Source organism: Mustela lutreola, chromosome 6 (assembly GCF_030435805.1).
Source record: "Mustela lutreola isolate mMusLut2 chromosome 6, mMusLut2.pri, whole genome shotgun sequence".
Classification (NCBI taxonomy): Eukaryota; Metazoa; Chordata; class Mammalia; order Carnivora; family Mustelidae; genus Mustela; species Mustela lutreola.
This window is the reverse complement of record NC_081295.1, coordinates 81,351,972-81,379,716: the sequence shown is the minus strand read 5'-3', so window position 1 is coordinate 81,379,716 and position 27,745 is coordinate 81,351,972. Positions and strand designations below refer to the sequence as shown.

Sequence of the window (27,745 nt, the reverse complement as noted above, 5' to 3'; positions counted from 1 at the left end):
TAACTTATATTAGGTTACTAATCTTATTATTTTATTTTTTTAAAAGTCTGTGGCTAATCACTGAAAAGACTGTAAATGTGGTTAATTTTTCCCCTATTCTCATAAAGTATACATTTTAGTAGACTGTGTTTTCCCCAAATGGTCACAATATTTCCCATCCCACAGGCTCTTCGGCAATATGACCTCTCCAATACCCCAATAAGGAGTCCAATTCTCTTGACTCTAGGCTGGCCTTAATGATTCACTATTTTTTTTTTTTAAGATTTTATTTATTTGTTAGAGAGAGGGAGAGCGAGTGAGCACAGGCAGACAGAATGGCAGGCAGAGGTAGAGGGAGAAGCAGGCTCCCTGCCGAGCAAGGAGCCCGATGTGGGACTCGATCCCAGGACGCTGGGATCATGACCTGAGCCGAAGGCAGCTGCTTAACCAACTGAGCCACCCAGGCGTCCCTTTAATGATTCACTTTTAACCAACAGAATATGGCAAAAGTGATAATGAATGATTTCCAAGCCCAGATCAGTAGAAGCCTTGCAGCTTCTTTCTCAGACTCTTGAAGACTCAGTCTCCAGACACTGCCATGCTATAAAAAACTAAAGCTACACGGAGTGGGTGTGTAGGTCCTCTAGCCAACTGCCCCAGCTGAGCCCAGCCTTCAAGTCACCAGAGGAAGAAAGAAGTCATCTTGCAAGAAGAATCTGCAACGCTGTTGTTTCAATTCCCTGTGAAGCAAATCACACCCATCCATTCCAGTCTTCCGACCTGAAAATCCAGACATCATGGAACAGATAAACCAGCCCCTCTGTCTCTGAATTTTTGGCCAAAGAATTTGTGAGAATAAGCTGGTGGTTGTTTTTGCAAGACTTTTGGGTGGTGTAAAAGGCAGCAATAAAAAATGAGAGCAGCAACAGTTAATTGGAATGTGTATGATGGGTAACATGCCCATCCCTTCATTTTAGTGACTGCATTTCACATTTTTCTTCCCCTTCACTTTACTGAAAACTTTCATTTTCAAAGAAATTTTATTTGCCAATTTTGTTTATTTACCCATTTATTTTGACAGTTCAACTTTAGAAACCATAATATCCAATGAAATCATTTCCCCAGGTTTGATTTCCAGCTTATTTGTTTTAAAAGCTTGCTTCTAACATTCTCTCCATTTATTGGAATTATTTCAGCCTTTTTCACCCTTTTATTGTAATCTATGTTTGAATTAGGTCATGACTAAAGACATAATTACTTGAAGCAAGATGTTGTGCACCCAACTATAACCATGATATAAGTAAACATTCTGTAAGGCAGGCATAAGAATTATTCACCACTTACCGTAAATAAAGTGCTATAACAGCACTTCACATTTAATCATTATAAATGCTTTATTATTGAATTAGCCATATTGAATTCTATGTATCTACTCTTGTCCGCAAGTCATATTTTGTGAGGAAAAAGCTCATTTTCCTGTTTAATGAAAAGGCTATTCTTAATATATAATCTTAATACAAATTCTCTAAACCATTGCATTTTTATAAATACAGTCAATTTTATAACTTGCTATTATATTTAATGGGGAAAAATTGGTCCCTCACAAATCATAGCATAAAAAATCAAGGTCTTTGTTTTCCTGAGAGAATTTCATTTTCTTTATGAATCTTTATAACTACTTGGCAAAGAAAAACTTAGTCCTGTTGTTTCTGTTTAGTCACTTCTAATTAAAGTTTAGACCATTCAGAAGATATTCCATTAAAACCAAGTATTATCATCTCAGTTACATTCCACCCTTGGAACTCACTCAGTTCCAAGAATCCCCACCAGGGTCCCTTCTGCTTTCACCCTGCTCAGCTGGGCCCTTCTAGAGGTGTCTACAAGGACATTATGCTCTCTTACTGATATATGCTAGGTTGAACAAGCTGCACATCGGGCTAATATTATCCTCTTGCTGGTCTTGAAAGTGTATTGGAAAAACACTGGGCACAACAGTGGCTGCAGTGACAGTGCAAAGAGTCTAGGACAGATAAAGAATGAAGTGAAGAAAGAATGGGTTCATGAATAGGAAGAAAAAGAACCAGGGGGGCTGGAGAATGGGTAAAGTGTGAAAAGGAAGGGAGAGATGAAAGGTTAAGAAGTTCATTAATTTAATCAACAAATATTTATAATATCTTTCATATGGTTATTCTGGAGTTTAAGATTTAGAGGAAAATGTGTACGAGTAGCTTGAGTAAAGGAAAAGATCACAGAATTTGCAAAGATCAAAAACTGTGAGACTAGAATGATAGGCCACCCGTAGACAGCGACTCTCGCTGAGCGTGGGAAGCAACAAAGAGAGAGGTGCAGGAGGAAGACATGGTTGGCCTAAATCTTAAGAACTACTTACAGAAGAGTCCGGGAGCAATGGTTTATAAGTTGCAATGAGAGCTAGAAAAAAGATATCTCTAGGAGCTCTGACAGATGCAATGTGTGAAAATGAGCAGTGGTCACCTGCAAAGACAGCAGAAAAAGCAACATCCTGGGGAGAGAGCCAGGTTTTCAAATGACAATAAGCAGATAGAGTACCTGATGAAGAGATGTGGCTGCGGAGGACTCTGTTCAGCAAGGAGCAAGAGCTGTAGAGAGCAAGTATAAAAACTCTAAGCATATAGGTTAAGGAAGGAAACCTGAGAATAAGCTAGATGAACCAGGGCCCAGAGTTTGCAGCCAGGGCCCAGGGACAGAGGGATGAGGTAAGACAGATAGACAGAATGAGCTGACTTGAAGCTTCCAGAGGTACTCTGATCTTATCATTCTGAACTTAGCAGGCTATGGATTTTATACAGAAGCCTAAGTATGTTAGTGACAGGTGACCAAGGTTAGCCTTACTCATAACTATATAACTGGGAGAAAGTCACTTTAAACCTCTCTAAATCTTAGGGTTTTTTTTTTTTCTTCTGTAAAGTGAACAGTATCTAGTTTGTGAAGCTATGACAGTGAAACAACATAATGTATGTGAAGTGCTTAACACAGTGTCTGACACACAGTACTGCACAATACACTTTTTGGTTTAATTGCTTTTGCTTATTGATATGGTCCTTCCAAGGAATTGTAACCAAGTATGCATGAGACGAGCTGGCTGTAAACCCTCAGACTCTGGGTATTATCTACATTCACACCAGTGGTCCTCTCAATTCCTCTCCCATCTTGTGGCAGAAACAGCTGTACTCAGTAGAGGACATGAAGAGACTCAGGAGGCTCTTAGTGATCTGGCCAGAGTTTCATTCAGGTAACATGAAACATTAAGAGCATTGCCAAATATTGCTTGGGCATACTCTGGTATTCTCGGGTATGTTCTGTCTTGTACATCTGTAAAACTGCAAAGTCCTGAAGGATGAGCTCCAGGACTTATTTATGTTCCCCCAACCCACACTCTAGCATTTATTAGACACTCAAAATGGCTACTGAACAACTATCCATATAGGAATAAAGTAAAAGGAGCAGAGTTCCATACCTCAAACATGTTAATTCCAGAGGCTATATTTGGCACAATATTAGTTCTTTTGTTAAAGAAATTCTAGACTAGTTTTTTAAAAGATGTCTAGATTTTATAAAATGTGACTTTCAGATTTAAGTATCAACCAACAAAAAAGTAAAACCTAAAAATATACCCATATATCTAATAAATAGGATATTGGTATTTTTATTCATGCTATTATTTTAAGGAAGACAAACTATGTAGAAGTTTTCTATAAATATCAATAATCAAGTTTAAAAAAAAGCATTTGATCAAATAATTCACAAATACATTTTTCTTAAAAAATTCTAAAACATATTAATCAGTTAGAAAAGACAGTTTGATCAAATAATTCACAAATATACCATGTTTTTCTTAGGAATTCTTGCTTCTTTTTTTAAAAAATATTTTATTTATTTATTTTTGAGAGAGAAAGAGAGAGGCATTACAAGTAGGCAGAGTGGCAGGCAGAGGGAGAAGCAGACTCTCCACTGAGCAGGGAGACTGATGTGGTACTTGATCCCAGGTCACTGGGATCATGACCTGAGCCTAAGGCAAATGTTTAACCGACTGAGCCACCCAGGTACCCTGTGGTTTCTTGTTTAATACAAATTGAGTCTTAGAACTTTCTAGCTGCTAATTTTAAAAAAACAAAACAAAACAAAAAAACAAACTTAAGCAAAATAAGATTCTGCATTCTGCATTCTTATATTCCACCTTATTTAGCCACATGACTGCAGAACGGCTGCAAGCTAAATTCTGGTACCCATCTTCATCCCCTGGTTCCTCCACCAGTGCCCCCCTCCACCCCCTTCTTATTATAATCTTTGCAATCTCTGAGCCAATATTAAAATACTAGATCAAACACCCACCACCCACCCACACAAATAAAACTCCTTACATCCTCAGAAGCTCATTTTTGGCCCTCTCAGCCAAAGCCATGGATTCTCTTCCACCAAAAGCAACACTATGTTTTGCACCTAAATCATTATGGGATCTGGAAGTGATTTGTGCATACACGTAGCTACCCAATGCTGCCTTCTAAAAGGCACAACATGGCACAGTTAAACAACTTGTTCTTTTATTTAGATTTCTCACTCCATCTGCCTCATGAGAGTAATACTTTTTTTTTGGGGGGGGGGGGCTATTGGGCACTCACTGCAAACAGAATATCTGAGGTTTGAGAAACTGACCTGGAACCCACGCCTGCCCTGGCTATGATGGGGCAGTCTCACCTCACCCTACACCAGGCCCCTGGCACTATGGACCCAAAGCAAGCTGCTAAGGGCAGGGCCCCACCCACTGAAGTAGGTGCATCTTAAGCTCCACAAATACAACTCCCCAGGCTTGCCCAATTCCCACACAGATCCAGGCCTGCAGGAGAGGAGGTGGGGGGAAGGCAGGCCCCTGACAAACACTGCAGCCTCAGAGAAAAGGCACTTCCTGCCTGCCCGTCCCAGGGATAGCCCAGCAGGCAGTGTGGGGAGAGGGCAGATGGCTGCCAGCCAGAGGCAGGTGGGGCAGGGATGGGGCAAGCCAGGCTGTTTTGGGGGAGGGGGGTGTCACTGCTGTTCCAGGCAGTCCTTGGTCACCCCTGGGCACCACCTCTGCCAGCACATTCTGCAGGTTGTCGGGGTCAGTGTAGCTGTGGCCTGTCATACTGCCTACATTCAGTGTAGATCTAGGCATTGGAATTCACAAATTTCCCTCCCGTCATTACCTTTGGAGATTTCAAAAATGCATGTAGACTCCAAAGGACCACACTTAGAGTTCTTAGGGATTCTTAACTCTAACAACTATCACTCTCCTATAAACATTCTCGAGACTGTATCCTGCATCTCATTTTAACTTACTCCACCTCAGAAATAGCCCCTCTCATGTTACAACACCTTGATGTAAACCTTCAACCTCTTGGCATTACCTACATTCACACCAATGGTCCCCTCAATTCCTAGAGTTCGTCCTAACCTCACTTCCTTTCCCATGCAGCCCAAGGGTACATTAACCGAACTACCTATCAAAGTTCTTCAGCTCTCTTACTGCTATACCCAACAGACAAAAACCCAAACTCTGGAATAATACTTTAATAACTGCCCTCCTCTCTCCTACATTTGGTGAACAATAATCCTTTCCATAGGACTTTTCAGAAAACTGTGAAGCATTTAAATTAAGATCAAATTAAGATCAAGCATTTAAATTAAGATCAAATTAAGATCAACAACACATCTCTCTGGATCTTTTCTCTGAAAAGATCTGGTCCATGATTTCTCTTCTTTCTCCTAGCAACTATACTAAATAATTTCCACTCTATGTGAGGCCCCAGCCACTTTTTACTTTAATTTAATTGTCACCTATATGCCAATGACTTTTACATTTGTATTCCTACTATTCTCTACTTTTGGGTTAAAATGAATATCCAAATGTTTGCTATTTCTACCTGGATATACAAGGTCATCCTCAAACTCTGAACTCATTCTCTCTCTCCCATTAATTCTACTTCTCTTTAGGGATAACCAGCCTCTAAAATGGCCTACACTGATTTTTGTCTCCCGACAGCCAAATCTTTGTGTAGTCACTATCTCCAGTATACCATGGTTAGTTTGTATAACCAACAGAATATGGCAAAGGTGATAGTATGTCACTCTATAGGATTATGAAAAGACAACAGCTTCCATTTTGGTCTTTTTCTTCCCCATCCCCTCAGATGACTTGCTGTAGACATGTCAACATGGTGAAGGACTAAAGTCTCCTGCTAATAGTCATAGGAGTTAACTTAAAAAAAAAAAAAAAAAAAAAAAAGGAGCATCTCTCCCTAGTCAAATCTTCAGCTTCACTGGAACCTGATGAAAAACCCTGAGCCAGAACCACCAAGCTAAGTGACACCTGCATTCCTGAACCTCAGGAATTGTGAGATAATAAATGTTTATTTTACTAACCTGCTAAATTTGGGAGTAACTTGTTACACAGAAATGGATGTTCTTCTTACATTCCTATCTCAGTTGACATTAATATCCATCTAGTCACTAATTCATTAATGCTCATTCATGAGTACCTACAGTGTAACAAAAGACCTGTTATCCTCAATCTTCCACTACAACAGACTGTCACAAATTCCTGACAAGCTTACTTCCCATATGTTTCTTAAATCTGCCCCTCAAAATTTTCCAAATTTCGGGTGCCTGGATGGCTCAGTTGGTTGAGCCACTGCCTTCAGCTCAGGTCATGATCCTAGAGTCCTGGGATCAAGCCCCATATCGGGCTCCCTGCTTAGCAGAGGGGTCTGCTTCTCCCTCTGACCTTCCCCCTCTTATGCCTGCTCTCTCTTTCTCTGTCTCTAATAAATAAATAAAATCTTTAAAAAAATTCCCAAATCTCTCTTCTCTCTCCTACTATAGTCCTAATCCAGGCCCTCATAATCTCTCATCAATACTGTATTCCAATACCCTCCCAATTAGTTTCCTCGATTCCTACCTGTCCCTACCATGAGTTAGCTATTTAAGACATAGAGAAGCAGCATATACATAAGAGTTAAGGTGAAAGAACCAGGAAAAGTTCTCACAAGGAATGAATGACCTCAGCATCTTTGTAGACAAGTAGCAGAAGCTTGATAGTCTTGACAGTTTTAGTAAAGCAGAAAGCAGCTTATTTACATGATGTGTACGAAAGGAAGCAACGAGTTTCCTCTTGCTGCTATAATAATATGTCACAAAGCTAGCAGTATAAGGCAACACAGATTTATTAATCATACAGTTCTGGAGGTCTCAAATGAGATTACAATCTGGAGGCTCTTGGGAAGGATTCAATTCCTTGCCTTTTCCAGTTCCTAGAGGCCACCTACATTCCTTGGCTCACGCCCACACACCATCTTCAAAGTCAGTAATGGCTAGCGATGGCCTTCTCACATCCCATCACTCTGGCACTGACTTACCTCCCTTCCTTTCTCTTTCACTCAGGAGGATTCTTGTGATTACACTGGCCCTATCCAAATAATCAAGGATAATCTCTCCAAATCAAGATCCTTCATTTAGTCACATCTTCAAATGTAAAGTAACATATTCAAAGATTCCAGGGATTGGGATGTAGACACCTTTGGGGGTAAAGAAGCAAGGGGTGGCATCATTCTGCCATAGTCTAGTTCCATAATTTTCTCTGGCTATGCTTCACAATCCAGAAACAGAGAAAATAAATAGCAAGAGAGACTCAGGATTGAAATTTAAGATACGCTGGGGTCCTGAAGAGAGCAATATCAAAGTGACAGGCGTGGCTTCAGATCAAAGTCTTTTTCTAGGCCAGTTAACCTTGCTAACTCCTTCAAGACCACAGCGTGCTCTTAACCAGCATTTTCTGATAATCACCAGGGCGGGGGGGGGGGGGGGAGCTAAGAAGATACCGAAAGATATGAACGTTCTCTACTATTAAAACTGAAAGTACACATTCTTCTCAGTCATTTAAAAAAGGTATAGGTCAAGTCTAATTATCTGCCAAAATATTTTCTATTTAAATATCTTAAGTTTTCTGTGTGTTGCATAAAGTCACTTCAGAGACTTCCAACCAAATGTGCTGAACTCCGGAGAGTATAAGATTTCTAGTTATCTTTAGATACCTAGACAAAGGCTTTTAACAAAACAACTCCCACACTGACAGTTTGTGTTGGGAAGGAACCGCAAACATATTTTAAGCAAATGATGAACTTAAAAAAATAAGGGTTTATTTTAATTAAGTCAACATTGTATTTCCAAAGGTTTCACTCCATGCTGTGGAATAATTTATATATTTTATTCCGTCTGACCTAGGGCAATGTGGTAGATTCAAGTTCAGATTATGAAGATCACAGTTTATACACAAGGAGAGAATCATGTAATTCTGTCCCATGCTTATGATTGTAGGGCATCTGCTTGGTGAACGGCAACTCACACAAAAGGTGAGTATTCCTGCCCCCACTATCCCTTCCACCCCTTTCATCTGTGGGTGCTTAGTGAGATAATAAGAGTCAAACTCACAATCATGTGAGGGTGTTCAGGGTATTAATAAGAGTCATAATCACAGAGGTCCATGACAACAGCTGAAAAACCAAAGCAGGGGCTAAGTAAACAGCAGATGCAAAATTCTATATCCATTTTTAGATACAGTAGATCCTCACTATTGTGGATTCCATATTTCCAAGTTTGCCTACTTGCTAAAATTTATATGTAACCTCACAATCTAACACAGGTTGTTAGATAAGCTTCATTCACGCATGAGCTATAATGCTGTTGCCTAAGAGTTCACTTTAAAAAAAAAAAAAAAGATTTTATTTATTTGACAGAGAGAGAGAGAGAGAGAGAGAGAGCGCGAGTGCAAGCACAAGAGCGTGCACCAGCACAAGCAGGGGGCGGGGCAGGCAGAGGGAAAGGGAGAGGCAGGCTCCCTGCAGAGCTGGGAGCATGAGGCAGGGCTCCATCCCAGGGCCCTGGAATCATGACCTGAGCCAAAGGCAGATGCTTAACCAACTGAGCTGCCCAGTACACTCTATGAGTTTACTCTTAATGAATAAAAAATATGTATGAAATAAGGTGCCATTAAACAGAAACACACATAAAACAAGGTTATGTATTTACTGGTTGCTGAAAATGTGACCAGAGGGTATCAGGAACATAACCCTGTATTTCTTCTAGAACATAACTTGATAGAATATAACTATCTTAACGAGAATCCCCTGTATTTTATTTGCTGTTAAACCTTTACTTCTGGTAGCTGTAGTCCCTAGGAATATAGAATATACCTCCATCAAAAGAGAAAATGCATATAAAAACATACTTATTTATCTGAGAGAGAGAGAGAGAGACAGTGTGCATGGGCGAGGTGAGGAGCAGAGGAAGAGAGGGAAGGAAAGCAGACTCCCTGTTGAGCACAGAGCCTGACATGGGGCTTGATCCCAGGACCCTGAGATCACGACCTGAGCCGAAACCAAGAGTCAGACGCTCAACTGACTGAGCCACCCAAGTATCCCGACATACTTAATTGTTAAAGACTTAATTGTAAAAGGCTGAACCAAGGAGAAGGGGCCTGGAAAATGGGTAGGAATTGACATTTACTGACCTCTTCTCCAACACAAATTATCTTATTTAATTTCTACAATACTTCCATGAGATTGGCTTTGTTATTCTCATTTTACAGATGAGAAGACTGAGGCTCTCACAGGTTAAAACTTATTAAAGGCTAAACACTAATAAGTGGTGAGCCTGAAATTCAAACTGGGGTCTGTCCAAACCACTGAACCTATACCTCTGACATACATGATAGGCACTGCTGCCTCATTGGGCCATATAGCTCTGGGACTGTGGTTCTCTGGCCTGCCCAGGAGAGACCTACACCTAATACAGACCCATTAACTCCTGGGTTTCAGAAGACTGAAATTTCCCTTACCTCCTTTATCCCCTGGACAAAAACATTACAGATCTGTAACCAGAGAACGTATCAATATTTTTCTTTAAATTATTTTTAAAAACCTTAATGAAGAAGACACAGGAAGGCACTAGCTTCTTTATCTAAGAAAATCAGATATATAAATTCTACTCAAAACAAGCCAAACAGTTGTCCATAATTAAGCATTTAAAATTTGTCAGATTAATCTGTTGATTAAAATGTTCACCTGCTTTATTCTGATATTTTCTCAGAAGTCTACTGAAAAAATGAAAAACAGTAGTTCAGAAGTGGAATAATAAATTACTAGAATTAAATAACTAATAGTGCCTAACACAGCATCCTTCAAGGACCAGGCATTCAACAAAAGTTTATCAACCATATGACTCCATATGCTCTATTTTAGTCATATTTAAGTATACCTACTTTTGTTACTCTGGGTAGACCATTATATCAAACACACATACATAATGTATGCATGCACGTGCCTGCACACACACACACACTCAACTTCCTTTCAAAATTACATGCATTTTCAGGGGCCTGGGTGGCTCAGAAGGTTAAGCCTCTGCCTTCAGCTCAGGTCGTGATCCCAGAGTCCTGGGATCAAGCCCTGCATCAAGCTGTCTGCTCAGCAGGGAGCCTGCTTCCTCCTCTCTCTCTGCCTGCCTCTCTGCCTACTTGTGATCTCTGTCTGTTAATAAATAAAATCTTTTAAAAAAAATTACATGCACTTTGTTTTTAAACTGTTTCACTAGGAAACATTGGAATAGGAATGGGATACTATTTAGGGTTCCAGTTAGGAAATTCTGTTATGAAGTGTTTCAGAAGGAAGAGAATGAAAAATGCAAATACCTGTGAGCACACAGACAGACATTCAACAGAATAAACTAAATCTTCCCAAGCAGAAAGTCAATGTCTAGACTGTACATATTCAAATTTACTTTATAAGTAAATTCACTTTATAAGAGAGGGCAAATAAAATACGTAAAAGAATTTATTCAGAAGTAAAATTTTAGCCTTTGCCGTAGGATTAGTACAGGTTTGGCCTAATCTTCAATGCATATACTGATGATCCTAACAACAATCCAGAGATAACAAATGACTCCATGTCACTTATGAGTGGTATGGTTTAATGGCAGTTTATTATTTTGGAAAGTGGAAAATTAAATTACTTATGGTAACTTCTAGTCAACTAAAATAACTCATTCTCCAATAATATTAGAGTTTATCCCGATATTTTACTAAAATAGTCAATTTTAGAGATGACTTAAATATTAGCAATGTACTTTGTAAACCAAATTTTCACTTTCAAACCCTTTAAACCTTAAAATAGAAATGGTACATATAAAAAATATATACATATTTGTAATTTTTAAAAGTCATTAAAAATACTATCTCCTTTATAAATAAATTAAGTGGCACATTAGGACCTGACTCTAAGCTGTCCAAATCCCAAGAATTCTGGTTAGTCATGAAGTTTTTTGCTTTTCAATCTACTATAGGTCCTTCGGTAGTTTTAACCTCCTGTTACATCTCAAGATGAAAGTAAATGATGTAGGATGAAAAATTTACATATTCAACTTTGCTAATTTTGTACATTTTGTCAAAGCTTTAGTAGGAAAGATATAATCAATAATGAAGTCTGAGAGCTACAAATGACAATACTCACCACTGTAGTTTAATAGAAAGCTAAGAATAAAAATTTATCTTCTAAAATATTGGTTTTGATCTCAAATGTTAAGTATACCAAAATACTGACTATAACTGGCAATCCCCAACCTGCAAAAACTGGTGTTCCCCAAATTCACTTTAATATACTAATTAATTGGCAGTCAGAGGCTATTTTCCAATAATACTTAAAGAACTGTTAAGCTCCCAGGTCAATCTAAAAAAGCCTTTGTGGCTCAGGTCACACTTGCAATACAAAATAAAATTTGATAGTAATATTTCCCCCACATCAAACTACCATGTATAACACTGTTTTTATTAACCAAAAAAAAAAAAAAAAAAATTCTGAATTCAGTTAGCAATTGTCTCCCACCTTTTCTCAGGTGTTTATCTCCAAAAAGGACTGGGGAGTAACAATTCTGACAGACTTACTTTTAATGTTCTTCTCACTCATAAGTGGTCTACAAAATAGAAACTTCCTATAGTGAAAAAACAAGTAAGCCTTTAACAAATATCCATTATTCCCATCAGTTCTATTTCATTATGTAATATCCAAGACTTGATTTCAGCTCAGGTCCTGATCCTGGGGTCCGGGGAGGGTCCTGGGATGGAGCCCCACCTCAGGCTCCTCGTTCAGCCAGGAGTTGCTTGAAGATTCTCTCTCCCCCTCTGTCCCTCCTCATGCACACATGCTCACTGTCTCTCTCTCAAATAAATGAATATTATCTTAAAAAAAAAAAATTACCAGATTGCTTCACTTACATTTTGCTGAACCTTCATCTTTCATACCACTTTTTAAGAGGTTGGCAATTAGATCGAAAAGGATTTTCATAAGCAAAAAAACACAAAGACAGGGAAGGAGGGAGAAAAACGGGAAAACCTCCAACTTCCTGCCTTTGGGAAGGAGACCTAAGCAATAATCCAATCAAGAAATCAAGAGTCAAAGGAAAAACATTTAAAATAACCACCCAGTAGTTACTCTGATACCAAGCATAACAGTCTCCAAATCAAAGTAATTAAAACATTTTTTAAATCTGGAATGACTAAAGCTGTTAATAAAAACATAAAAATATTGTGACATTCATCTGAGAACACATAAAAATAGCAGTTACAAATTTACCAAAGCCACAGTTACATACTGTACAACCTATAAATCCAGAGGTTGTTCAGTGTATGGGAGGCGTGGCTCATGGGTTCACTGTCACCAGAAGTCTGTGATTCAGATGGTCAACAAAACATGGGTCCAGTGTGAGAAAAACACCATCAACTCTGTGGCTTCTTAGGAAATGAATGAGTAGTATTAGCAAGAAGGCAGACACAGGGAAAAGAGACCTGCTAGCACAACCGCCCTTCTCTTAGACTAATCCAGAGACCTGGGTTCATGTTCCGGTTCTGCCAGTGACAAGATGTGCAATTTTCAAATGACTCTGGGCCCTCAATTTCCACACCTATAAAATGAGAGCGTTAGGCTGGTCAGAATCTGTGGTTTCTTTCAGCTCTAAACCTTTTCTAAGGGCAGTCCCTTTATAAACATTGGACAATTGATAAACTGTATATTAAGTTTTTGTGCCCAATGGTAAAATACAAGAAATGAATTCAAATCACTCAACTACAACTAAGAGAGTACAGAGAGAACGGCCAAGCTGCAATGAAACAAAGGAGGGGAAAAGACGCCACATTCAGTACGTGCTAAACCAAAACAACCCAGGTCACAACCAACACTAAATAGTATTATAAAACAGTATCTGGGTAATTCAAACTAGTGAAAAATGGGTTGTATTTAATGCACAGAAAATACAACTGTTTGAAAATTTCACTGGTATATTAACATAGTCTGGTTTGGATACAGTAAAGCAGCAAGTATTAATTGATCATAACACCTTTTTTTTTTTTTTTTTGCTAAGACTCTAGTATCCATTACCTACCTTTGCAATGACAAATAATATTTATATTTAGACAGGGTACTCTATATTTCTTTTTGCATCAAAAATATATTATGAATATAGGATTTGAAGAAATGTAAGAGGAAACCAATAAACATTTAAATCCTTAAAAGTAATCTAATCAGCTGAAATGATCTAACATTAACCCAGAAGAATAGCAGATATAGTCCCAGAACTATTTACTAACCCAACTGTATAACAAAATTACTTGGTACAGCATCATTACCAACACCACCACCATCATTACCTTCAGTATATATTTATTAAGCTGTGATACTATGTGTAGGTAATTCATACTAAAGTTACATGAAAATTAGTCTCCAAAGCTGAGGAAATTACATTCAAATTACAGAAACAAGATATATTTACAAACATTTCACAAATCTATATTACTAAGTACCAACAAAAAGTACAGACAATAAATGTTATAGTAATTCAGAGTAAGGCAAGCCTAACGGGGCCTGGGTTGGTCAGGGCAGCTTTGGGGCCAGGATGGGGTGGGGCAGCTAAAAGAAGACTTTTAAGAAGGACTTGATGCTGAGGACAGGGAACGGAAAGAAACTACTCCTGCTCTTTGGAACCATATGCCCTACATTATACTAGTTACATCAGTGATACCTAGACTGAACAATATTGAAAGCATAATCAACTAAGATGGCACTGGATAAGCAGCTAACATAACAAGATATTAAAAGAGAAGTTTCTATTGAGAACCAAGGACAACTGACAACTCAAACAGATGGCAGAATATTCTCAAAATTTCCAAAAAAGAAAGAAGGAAAGAAAAGGAAAAAAAAAAAAGTCAGTCTAAAAAGAGGGATCTTGAGATATGCTAACTTCTACACCCAATATTAGTGAGAAAAGCCTCAAAGAGGTTACAGAGCAGGGTTTTGGGAGGTTTCCTTGGGGAGAGCTATAGAACAAGTGCCCTTGCCTTCAAGAGAAAGGATGATTGTCACTCACCTAAAGCCTAGAGGAAAAGGCTTTGATGGGAGCACGTGAAGATCTCGATATGTGTTTCAAGCACTTAGAAGAGCATACTGAAGTGGCACCTGATTCATCCTTGAAAAATCGAAAGGATCAGAAACTGGATGAAGAGGTATGTGAGAGTAAATGAGAGATGCTGAACTGGGACCACTACCAGAGTCTGTCTGGACATAGAATGAATGTTATCTAAGGACAAAGATGGGCCCTGTAGGGAAAAACAAAACAAAACAGAGTAAGCTGGGGTAGGGTCACTGGGTCTATCCAAGGTGGTTACCTAAAGCTTGAACAGCCTTCACAAAATAAACATGAAGTTCCTGCCAGATCTAAGAGGCTGAGGAAGGAGTACGCAACCAGCCAGAATAAAGATGCATTCTCACTGTCTAGCAACCTGAGGTGAGGAATCCTGAGCAATGGAGGTAGGTGGTAGAAGATGCAGGAGGGAAAGAATTAGTTTTAAAGGTGTGCAAAGTCTACAAAAGCACTAAAGCCAGATTACCATGCCCTATTCAAATAAAGTTTACTGCTAGTCCTTCCTCTCTTCCCTCTTCCTTTTCCAAGAGGGGAGGGGAGGGTGTTAAACTAGGACTGGATAGACAAAGCACGAAGAGTAGAAAAGCCTACTCAGAAGACAAAAGTTAGTGATGCCCCCCTTCCCTGATTATTGGCTGGGAATGGGCATGGGGGAGAAGCTCCATACTTAATTTAAGTTTGGTTTGGAGTTTTTACTTGTTGGCACTGGACATTTTTATTTTTTAGAAGATTTTTTAAAGTAATCTCTACACCCAACATGGGGCTCAAACTCACAACCCCAAGATCAAGAGTCACATGCTCTTCTAACAGAGCCAGCCAGGCGTCCCAGCACTGAAAATTTTAAATAATTGAGACTTATGCAATTTAGTTACTGAATTTGTATTATCTAAAAGTAACCAGAAAAGTCAAGTGTATATATGGGCAAGTGTATATATACTCACAGGAGTAAACTGAAAGGAGCAGTGAGTAACACAAAAACAGCTGTTTTGTAATTACTTTCCACAAGTCTTGCTTTTCACCCTAATGCACCAAAGAGGCAACACAGTGGAGAGTAGAGAAGTACACAAATGTGATCCTACTAAACATAACTCAACCCATCCAGCTTCTCTGCCTATCCTGAGATGGTTCAACCATCAAAATCCCAGAAATTTGCCATAACATGACTCAAGGATCTAACAGTAATTCTTAAAATTTACTAAGAGTATCCTAAGTATAATAGATTCAGTTTAAAAGGCAGAGACTGTCTTGCTCCCTACTGTATCTCTTAACAGTTAGCAAAGTGTCCCTTACATACAAGGTGCTTTAAAAACTATTGTTCTCCTTTCTAGGAGATAGCTGCTATGTTAGGTTATAAGGAAATAGAATCTGAACAAATAGGTCTGCAGCTGAGATTGCTTTTTATTTAAACATCTATTGAATACATAGTTGTAAGAAATTGTAATACAGCTTAGTTTCATCCTTATTCTTTCATAGCCAGCCAAGTATCAGGAAAATGCATGTATTTTCAATACTGTACTACAACAATGTGAGATACATGTGAAAATTTTACACTTTACTATTCAACTAGAACAATTACCGTATATATATATTTTTAAGGGTTTCATAGAAAACTCTTAAGAGAAATACAATAAAGCAATGCTCTCAAATGCAGACTAGTTTAAAAAGACAGAAACATTTAAAAAACATACTATCCAATATTTTACTAATACTTCATTGGTACAGAGTCTCTCTTTTCAGCGACAGCCTGAATTAAGAGCCTACTACCTTAGCTGTTGTATCATCAGCCCTCTGTTAAAGATTAGGAAGCAGGGGCTCAGAATTTAGTGATTTGTTCAAGGTCCTATTACTAGTAAGCAGTAGAACAGGAGTTTTAACTCAAGACAGATTCCCAAGCCATGCTCACCATAATGCTGAAAAGCTGAGTACTACTGACTCATTATTACTAAAATAAATAAAATCCTATTTTAACTATTATGATATCTAATTTTGAAATATAAGCTAAGCTTCCAACCTAACTCTACAGATGTGAATTTATTAATAAACTCTTCATGAGTGAAAATTCTATATAGTAGATACTGGTAGTTTCTAACAGTTGAAATATTACTGAGGATATCATTTTTATGATACAGTATTTACAAGAAGTACACATAACTGTAAAATTTGACAGTTTCCAAAACGGTACATAAGGGAAGCATGTCTTATTGTATGTTTCAGAAACTACATGGTGTTAGCTCCAACAGAGTCCTATTATCTGATTATTTCATTCTCACATCTTATCTTAGTAATAAATGCAGGGAACAGGTGGGAGAAACCCTAGATATTCCAGTATAAGTTAGTACTTCTCAACACAGGATGAGTCCTCACACTTCCCAAGGAACATACAGCAATGTCTAGAGACATGTTTATTGTCATAATGGTGTGTTTCACACAGGTGTGGGGTGCCACTGCAATCTTCTAAGTGGTACCAGGAATTCAGGAATGCTGTTATATATCTATAATGCATAGGACACCCCTGCCTGCTCCCAACAAGGAATTAGCCAATTCAAAATGCCAAAGTGCTAAGGCTGAGAAACTCTAGTGTAAGGGATCAAATGTCTGAGGCACTTAGCAGAGCAGGTGGCAAGAGTGTTCAGAGATTGTAAACTATAAACACTAAGTCAGAGTCCAGGTAACACTCAGTAAAGATGAGGTATAGCACTCAAACCTTGACAAGCACTGATATGGGGGGCAGCATTCTGCCTCATTAGATTTAAGGTGGGTAAACAGAACGTGAGAGCAACTTCTATCAATATTCTCACCTTTAATAGTTGTTAATTTTTTTCTTACAAAAGAACAGAAAATTGAAGAAGCATAAATAAAAAGAGAAGTTGTTTACTGGAGAGATGAGAAATCTCATTAAGCGGCACCCAGTTCCCTACCAACTTAGAATGTTTCTATTACAGGAGGAACCTAGAGGGTTACAATCTAAAATCAGGACAAAGGGTGTTGTGGACCCACCATAAGAAAGTCAGAATACATAAACATCCATGTGCTTCATTCTGAACATCATTATTCTGAAGAACAAACATGATTTCAGGAAACCAGGCTTTGAGCTCCCAAATGTATAAATGCCCTGATGATACACTATCTTCTGGATCCTTTCTTTCCCTGAATATGGGGACCATCTGTCAGAAAAGGAAACAGTAAAAACCGAGCACACAGCAAACTCCAAGACACTATGGATCAAAAACAAAAATCAAAAAACAAAATTTCCACCAGTCTTGCCTTGTCTGCATGGCTGTTTTACCATCAGGTACTTGTCCCTTTTTCTTTGCTCTTCTGTTGGAACACTCACTCTTCAGTCCTTTCATGCTACTTTTCTTACTACCCACAATCATATTTCTTCACCAAAATCTTTTTTTTACCCTCTTCAGATCCCCATTTCACTCCCATTTCCTTTCTTCCAACTCTGTTTTACTTTACTCCCACAATAGTGTCAACTAGTACTGGAATTATATAATGTGAATTTTGGAGTTGAAGAGAGACTTCAGGGCTTACCTATTAGTAAACACCCAGGATGCCCACCTCTCTTCATCATACCCACACCACCACCAAGTGGTTAGTTGATTCAGCTTAAACATTTTAAGATCACCTCTACTAAGTTTCAGACACCATGGATCACCTGTTCGAAATTAAGGGGTATTGAAAGATTACTGGTGAGAGCTAAACAAAGCAATAAAACCAATCTATCTGAATTGCTCTTGCTTCACAGATACCAACTCCTTCTCATGATCAACATTAACTAGAAAAAGGCCCACCATCCTAAACTACGGCTGACCAAATATGCAGGTTACGCTCTGAAAATTATCTTTTGATAGACTGAAACACTTACCTAAGTGCAGACACGTGAATCATCTAAGAAGCCTTGTTTGACATTGTCAGCATAAGGAATGACTCATTAAATCCCCCAAATGCCATGCAAGGTATGTTTTACCCTCCTACATTGCTCAGGTTTATTCTCCCCTTAATTACGTTAACAACAGAAGATACTGATTAATTGGGAAGATTCGGAGTTATGTTGGGTAAATACGGTACTGTACTTTCATAAAGCGGTGTAAAGGCTCGTGGAGTCTGGGCAGACGCATGAGCCCAAAACTAAAGTGATTGATTGTTGTGCAATAAAGGAAGTAGTTCCTAATTTGTTCTGTGCTGGGTTACCCCTAAAGGGCAGCAGGATGTTAAGTCCCATAAACCCAGCCGTGCCGCTGAGTTGTCTCGTTTCAATGAACATCTCCAGCGTTCCACGGAAGTTTGAACGGTTCTTGGAGCTTAGTCTCCAGCTGTTGCTTCCCCGGAGGAGACCCCCCCCGCCCCGCCCCCGCTTCAACTCGCCCCGGGCGGAGGGCGCGCAGCCTCCCAACCTGGCACCTGAGCCCGGCGCGGCCCGCACAGGGTCCCAGCCGTGCCGACCCCGCCGCCGCGCCCTTACCTTGGTGAGCTGAGCGATTTTCTTGCTCATTTTCAGGTGCAGGTCCTGGCTATAGTCCATGCTGTGCCCCGCCTGCTGCGCGGCGGCCGGCGAGGGCGCGAATTTGGCTGCCGAGCTGCCGTAATAGTGCTGCTGCCAGCTCATGCCCGGGGTCGCCATCTTCCCGACAGACCCCGGCCGGGGCACCACCAGTCCTCGCGCTCCAGGGGCGGCCCGCGGAGCAACGGCGTCTGGGAGGCAAGAGCCGGGACGGCCGCTTCCGGACCCGACCCCCGATGTCTGTCAGGTGCAGCCGCAGGCGCCCTCCGGTTCACGACCCTCCGGTAACCCCCGTCCAGAGACGGGGCAGCCCTGCCGGATCGAGGCCGCAGGCAACACCAGCGCGGGGCAGATGCCCGCGGTCCAGCAGCGCGGTCCCGGGCCCGGCCCGCCCTCTCCCGCTCTTCAGCGGACGCCCGGCGGAGGCGTAGTGGGCAGCGTGGCCCGGCAGGTTCCACTCCCTCCCGGCACCAGGGACCTAGCGAGACGGCCGCCGCCGGAGCTGCGAAGGGAGGTGGAGACGGGGCGGGCTGGTGCGGGGGAGAGGCGGGGACATGGAAGAGGACTCGGGAGCCGCGGAGCTGCCGTTACCAGGACGCGCGGCCCGCGATGCGCGCGGGGACGCCGACGTCATTTCTCCGCAGCCAAGCCCCGCCCCGCGCCGCCGCCGCCGGCCCCGCATTCTCGCGGCGGGGCCAGGCGCTTCGCGACGGCCTGCGGAGACCTTGCCGCCAGGTGCCTCCGAACCCTGCGGTGGGTATCCCGAGCCCCGACCTGGGCGCTGAGCCGCGAGGGCCGCGCGTGTGAATCTACGTAAAAAATTCCGCGAGAGAGGATGGGGCTATCTGTGGTCCTTTCGGTTTGCGGAACGCGTGCGGATTTACTGAGGCTTTCCACGTGCAACATCGCGTGCACTGGGGCCAAGTGGCTCTTCCCCCAAGAAGGGCGTCAGGCTCGCACCCAGTGCGTTCCCAAGGCTGGCCTCAGCACCTCGGACATGGGTAATGAAATGGCCCAGAATACAACAATCGCTGCCTTGACCTATTCAAACTCATATAAATACGATGGTTACAATGTTCCAAGTCGACCACTGTCCTAAATTCAAAGCTAGTATCTGTGTGTGAACTCAATTAGTATAGCACTACACTCCTACTTTTCCCCAGTCTTAATGGAGACTGAGACAATTATGTGTGAAATCTCGTTGGCTGGAAGTAAACGGGGAAAAACAAGATGCCCACTCCTTAAGGATTTGGGGCTGAGCCAAAAAGTGTGTCATTACTTGTGCATTTCACCTCTCCAAATGTGTTATTTCCTACTGATTGACTCCTAACATCTCTACTCCTGTAGGTCAAATGATTCTTCTTTTTTAAGTGTATCCTGTGTTGAAGTAAATAAATCGTTTTAGGACAGTGTTAACACAAACTTTTAAAATGTAGAATTTTATCTATTTTAAGAATGCTTTCTCCAGGCAGTTTTGCAGACCTGAATTCCCCCGTGTGATTTCTCTTTAGTATGCAACTAACAATCATTGTTTAAGTCTAGATTATTAACAAATCGAATTGGGAGCCAAATTATCATAAAGTGTCTGTTACAATACCTAAACCAACAAGGTGAATATTGAACAACATCATGAAATACTTCCAGAATTGTGGGAATTCCAGAAAGGAAGACTGAAATTGGCTTACATTTCTTCCCCCAGATGCTAGGTGCTCAGCACCTCACACACCCCCCATTCCTCCATTCCCCCATAGACTTTCCAGAAAAAAAGTTCTCTAGTTCCAAGGTTCTGAATGCAGCAGATGGCCAGAAACAAATATCATGCAAATTTTGCTCTGTTCTTAAGCTCTAATAATTCAATGAAATTAAAGAGAATTAGGAGCTAGTGTTATTTCATCAAATTCTAGGCATATAAGATTCACAATCATTTTAGAATTCTTACATCCTTTACATTCTAAGCAGAAATAAACACTCCAAAGATTCCTTGTTTCCTTAAATTTTTATAACTCAGTCTTTTTTTAAAAGAAAGATTTCATTTATTTGACAGAGCATGTGCATAAGCAGGGGAGCCAGAGAGGGAGAAGCAAATTCCCCACTGAGCAGTCAGCTTGATGCAGGGCTTGATCCCAGGATCCTGGGATCATGACCTGAGCTGAAGGCAGTCACTTAACCGACTAAACCACCTAGGCTCCCCTATAACTGAATCTTGGTAGGGCAATGGAGGTATTTCTGGTTTTGTCTCTATGATATAATGGAAAGAGTATAATACTGGAAATAAGGAGACCATTGTATAGCTTCAGCTGAGTCATTGAGCCTGTTTGTCCCTCAAATACCTCCTCTGAAACAAGATGGTATTTATCAGTCTCTTCCCACTCTAACTTGGTAGTTAGAGGTTGAGGCCCTGGTTTACTCTGAACCCTATCACATGAGTTCCTGCCTTCACTATCCAGCATAGCCCGAGAGGAGACTTTTCCTAAATATTGTGCTCACAAGACACCTAGTGTCATTCCATGAATTGAATATTTTTTGCCCTACCACAGAGGGATAACACAGGTCATCTGTATAGAGTTCTATTCAATTATAAATAATAAATAGAAACATAATAATATAATAATATAATACACTCATAATCCTATTACCTAGAATCTCACTTTTAAAAAATCCAGTAGAGGAGGTGTGCAATAGGAGAGAAACAGGAAAAGCTAGTTAGGCAAGAGATCTTTGTTTAGTACCTGTTTCTCTCATGAGAAGGTTTATGCAGAAATATTTATTAAATGCCTGTTGTGTGCCAGGTGCTGAGGTTGCAGTACTGACTAAGGATCAGCCTCTGTTCTCAAAAAGTTGGTATCTAGTGGAAAAGACAATAGGGGACACCTGGGCTGCTCAGTGGGTTAAGCCTCTGCCTTTGGCTCAGGTCATGATCTCAGGGTCTTGGGATTGAGCCCCACATGGGGCTCTCTGCTCAGCAAGGAGCCTGCCCCACCCCCCACGCCTGCCTCTCTGCCTACGTGTGATCTCTGTCAAATAAATAAATCTTAAAAAAAAAAAAAAAAGACAAAGAATAAGATGCAATGCAACATGGTGTTAAAGGAAATCTCAAGAGGGACAGTTGACCTCGCTTGAGGTGTCAGAGAAACTTCACACACGAACAAAGGCAATAATTGAACAGATTGCTGAAGTATGAGTTTTCAGAGAAAAAGGGGTGGTAGGAAGGTGGATTACAAACTCAGAGGATAGCAAGAGCAAAGCCCTGAAGATGAGAGATAACATAATCTCCTTAGGAAACAGCAAGAGGTGCAATATGGCTGGAGCAATGAGTTTGATGGAATGTCAAAATATGAGATAGAGCAGGTGTCAAGATTATTCATGGGAGGATGCTTATTTGCCTTGATAAGGGGTTGGGTCTTTATCTTGAAAACAATAATGAGCCACTGAAGGCCTTTACACAGGAGAATTAAATAATCAGATTTGCACTTTAGTAACATAATTCTTGTGACTATGGAAAATGGACTTCAGAGGCAACTTCATAGGCAAGGAGACTAGTTATGAGGCTATTACACTTATTGAAATGAGAGAGGATGAAACATTGACCTAACCTATGACAGTGAGAATAAAAAGAAATGGGTATATCTGACACACCCATAAGGTAAAACAGACAGGACTTTGAGGCTGTGGAAGAGAGAGTAGTCAAGGGTGCCACCTATGATGGGCTAGAGGAGAGGCAGGTGGAGAAAATGGTAAGTTTGGGGTAGAACATGTTGCCTTTGAGGTACCCTTGGGACATCCAAATGCAGATGTTCAGTTGCAATGCAATATAGAATAAAAGAGGTAATATAGTAACCAAATTGGAATACAAGAGAAGGTAAATATTGCTTACAAGAGACCAGAAGCTCTTGGTATGTAAAAAGAAGCATCTGTTTAGGCAGTTTGTAATTTATAACATCCTCGAACCTCTCTATGAACAGGAGTCATAACCCATGGTTGGTCATAACTCATGGCCAAAAGGAACAATACCAAAGACATGGACTCATAGTTAAACAGGAGTAGAGGCTCGTGTGGGGGAACAGTCACTGAAAGCAGGTAGAGGAATAAGTTGGAAATAAGAAGAATTATTGCTTATTAGAGCTGGAAGAGAATTTCAAATCCAAATTCAAATACATTATTTTATACATATTGTGTATCCAAAAGTTTGAGTTGCACAGATATTCAAAACCAATTAGTAATAGAGCTAGAATTATGGCCTAGATATTTTAAACCCCAGTTATTTCTGGTTTAGTAAACAATAGTTTAAAGCTATTTATAGGAGAATCTCTGTTCTGATATTCTTTGACTAGAAATTTCTTATTCTAAAACCATGCACCGATATTCCAATTATGATTTATACTCAGAATGATGTCTCCCAGGCTCTCAAATTCCCTACATACTTTCTAAAATTGTTAGAAGTGTTTTGGGGAGGGACAAAGAAAGTGGTAGTGGTGGAGGTAAAGGCTGGTTAATGGTAAAGCTAATGAAGGTTTCATGACTCCTTCCAGAAGGGGTCCTAACTAGTGATAACATGATTACAAGATTTAGTAAAAAAATTATGAAAATCACTTTCGTGTATTTTCTCTTTCTTCCAAATTGTTCATACTTCAGACTCCAGAGAACCTAGCTTAACCTGACCAGCAGTATCTAAAGTTAAGAATTAATATTAGGATTAAAGTTTGAGCTTAGAAGTTAGTAGACCAAAAGTACAGGCAACAAAAGAAAAAATAGCTACATTGTACTTCATCAAAATAAAAAAAAATATGCATCAAAGAACATTACCAACAGAGTTAAAAAAAAAAAAGTATCCCACAGAATGGGAGACTATATTTGCAAATTATATATCAGATAAGGAAATAATATTCAGAATTTAATGGTCAACTAATCTTCGACAAAGCAGGAAAGAATGTCCAGTGGAAAAAAGACAGCCTCTTCAATAAATGGTGTTGGGAAAATTGGACAGCCACATGCAGAAAAATGAAATTGGACCATTTCCTTACACCACATACAAAAATAGACTCAAAATGGATGAAGGACCTCAATGTGCGAAAGGAATCCTTCAAAATCCTTGAGGAGAACACAGGCAGCAACCTCTTCGACCTCAGCCACAGCAACATCTTCCTAGGAACATCACCAAAGGCAAGGGAAGCAAGGGCAAAAATGAACTGTTGGGATTTCATCAAGATCAAAAGCTTTTGCAGAGCACAGGAAACAGTTAACAAAATCAAAAGGCAACTGACAGAATGGGAGAAGATATTTGCAAACGACATATCAGATAAAGGACTAGTGTCCAAAATCTATAAAGAACTTAGCAAACTCAACACCCAAAGAACAAATAATCCAATCAAGAAATGGGCAGAGGACATGAACAGAAATTTCTGCAAAGAAGACATCCAGATGGCCAACAGACACATGAAAAAGTGCTCCATATCACTCGGCATCAGGGAAATACAAATCAAAACCACAATGAGATATCACCTCACACCAGTCAGAATGGCAAAAATCAACAAGTCGGGAAATGACAGATGCTGACGAGGATGCGGAGAAAGGGGAACCTTCCTACACTGTTGGTGGGAATGCAACCACTCTGGAAAACAGCATGGAGGTTCTTCAAAATGTTGAAAATAGAACTGCCCTATGACCCAGCAATTGCACTACTGAGTATTTACCCTAAAGATACAAACATAGTGATCCAAAGGGGCACATGCACCCGAATGTTTATAGCAGCAATGTCCACAATAGCCAAACTATGGAAAGAACCTAGATGTCCATCAACAGATGAATGGATCAAGAAGATGTGGTATATATACACAATGGAATACTGTGCAGCCATCAAAAGAAATGAAATCTTGCCATTTGCGACAACATGGATGGAACTAGAGCGTATCGTGCTTAGCGAAATAAGTCAAGCAGAGAAAGACAACTATCATATGATCTCCCTGATCTGAGGAAGTGGTGATGCAACATGGGGGCTTAAGTGGGTAGGAGAAGAATAAATGAAACAAGATGGGATTGGGAGGGAGACAAACCATAAGTGACTCTTAATTTCACAAAACAGAGGGTTGCTGGGGGGAGGGGGGTTGGGAGAAGGGGGGTGGGGTTATGACATTGGGGAGGGTATGTGCTTTGGTGAGTGCTGTGAAGTGTGTAAACCTGGCAATTCACAGACTTGTACCCCTGGGGATAAAAATATATGTTTATAAAAAATAAAAAATTTTAAAAAAATATTCAGAATTTATCTAAAAACTTCTATAACTCAATAATGACAACAAAACAATCAGATTAAAAAATAGGCACAGACACCAGGCTGACTCAGTCAATGAAGCATGCAACTCTTCATCTGGGGTGGTAATTTTGAGGTCCATTTGGGCATGGAGATTATTTTTTTTTTAATGGGCAAAAGACTTAAAGACACATTTCCCCGAAGAACACATACAAATGGCCAATAAACACGTGAAAATATGCTCAAGAAAATATGCTAATAATTAGAGAAATGTGAATCAAAATCACAATGAAATACTACTACACACCCATTAGAATGGCAGTTATGAAAACAGAACAGAAAATAAGTTTTATGAGGAGAGATTGGGACCCTTATACATTGCTGGTAGGAATTAAAAATGGTACAGCTGCTGGATAAAACTGTATGGTAGGTCCTCAAAAAATTAACCATAACATTGCCATATAATCCAGCAATTCCACTTCAGAGTATGTACCCAAAAGAATTAAAAGCAAAGATTCAGAGATATTTGTACACCAATGTTCATAGGCGTATTATTAACAAAGCCAAAATGTGAAACCCAAGTGTCCATCAGCAAAAGAATGGATAAACAATGTGTGGTATCTCCATACAACAGCATATTATCCAGCCTTAAAAATGAAGGAAATTCTGACATATGCTGCAGTATGGACAAAACTTGAAGACATTATGCTAAATGAAATAAACTAGTAACAAAAGGACAAATACTGTATGACTCCACTTACATGAAGTGCCTAGAGTAGTCAAATTCAGAGACATAGAAAATAGAAGTTTGGTTGCCAGAGACTGGGAGGAGATGGGAATGGGAAATTATTATTTAATGGGCACAGAGTTTCAGATTGGGAAAATAAAAAACGTTCTGGAAGTGGATGGCAGTGATAATTGCACAGCAATGTGAATACACTTAATGCAATGAATTGTACTTTTAAAAATGGTTAAAATGGAAAATTTTATGTTATGCATATTTTACCACCAAAAAAAAGGACACTAATTTCTTCAATGAAAGTTTCCTTCACTAACTTTGGGATATCTATTCCAGAGAACAGATCATCAGAAACTACTGTTCCAAACCAACATGTATCTATTGAATGCTTCCTTTATGGAGTGAAATAGTCATTTCCCATCCCAGGTCATGGTTAGCTATAGAGGACATCTAGATATTAATTCTGAAAAAAGGAAGAGTTTGAAAAATGATTTTCTTTCTCTGTTTTTCTTTTCCCACCCATTTGGGATAGAAGAGTCATAGAATTCAAATCAGTCAATTGAGAATGGAACTAAATATTTACAAAAATGCCTGACAGACAGTTTTGGGCAGGTGATCTCCAAGGAAACTTACCAACTCTCATCTTTTCTGAATTGCATTGTTAAACCTCTTAGGAATATTCAGTACTTGAATGAAACTTAATTCAATGTCATGCGACAAGGTTTAATAGCGTAAGGACTCAATCAATAGAGACTGTGTACAAGAAATAAAACTCTAGTAGAATCAGTAAGCACACCAGATCTCTGTAAAACTTCACACAAGTACAGAACATTTTTCTTTTGTATTAAACATTTTCCAAGTGATGACCATTCCTTTGGTGCCAGTCTCTAATCATAATGATGAATATCCTTATATTCCAGGACTGATTGTGCCACTAAGCCAACTCTTTTTATCTGTAACATTAAGACACAAGCTAAATGATCTTAAGGTTTCTTATATTTCCCACATATTGCATTGAATTATTTCATATTTTTAGAACACATAGTTTTATTATACTTATTTGTATATATTATACTATAGTCAGTAATACATCAACTATCAAGTTCACTTCCTAACACACCAAAGCATGGTACAAAGTATAATGCCAAAAAAGATTGTAGATCTGTCTAGATAAGTGGTAGACATTACTATAAAGGCATTTGACTGTCATTCATTGGTGTCTTGGTCTGTGTTCCCTTCTTTTTCTCTCTTTTCTCTATGAGCTTAGAAAACTTTTCTCTGTCACAGCAATCAGTTAAAGGTGGTATAATACTTCTAAAATGTTTGATGCATTAAAAACGTTCAATAAATGTTTGTCTCCAAATTTTAGTTAATTTCACTTTCTCCATCAAAACAATTATTAGTTTTTTCTTTATGAACAAAATAAACTTTTCTATAAACGTAATCAACCAGCAACTAACTGGTTTATCCCTCTACTTTGTTTGGGTTCTTCAAAAGCAGACTGAATGAGGTAACTTACTTGATAGGTAATCTTGGGAAGCAGAGAAATTGAGAGAGATAAGAAAGAAAAGTCATTTGAGAACACATTATTGAGCTGGCTACCACACTGACCAACTGGAACTCAAGTTTCCTAAGGATTCTCCAAGAAACCATATAGAATCCATCTTAGAATTTTCCTGCCCAAGGACAAAGACTGATGCACTTATCAACTGACTCCCTTCCCCTATTGAGAAAAGCTTTCAGG

The 27,745-nt window shown here is 39.7% G+C and overlaps 1 protein-coding gene across 7 annotated transcripts in view; it reads right to left on the bottom strand.

Annotated features, from left to right (window-relative positions):
• FAM184A (family with sequence similarity 184 member A) overlaps window positions 1-19,172 on the bottom strand; it is a 116,879-nt gene extending 97,707 nt beyond the window's left edge. For all 7 annotated transcript variants that reach the window (XR_009354670.1, XM_059177711.1, XM_059177714.1 and 4 more), the window contains exon 1: window positions 18,980-19,172. Coding sequence is in view for 6 of the 7 variants with exons in the window: in XM_059177711.1 (XP_059033694.1) it covers window positions 18,980-19,138 (159 nt within the window). In the remaining variant the exon portion in view is untranslated. The remainder of the gene's footprint in view (window positions 1-18,979) is intronic.
• Window positions 19,173-27,745: the final 8,573 nt, after the last annotated feature.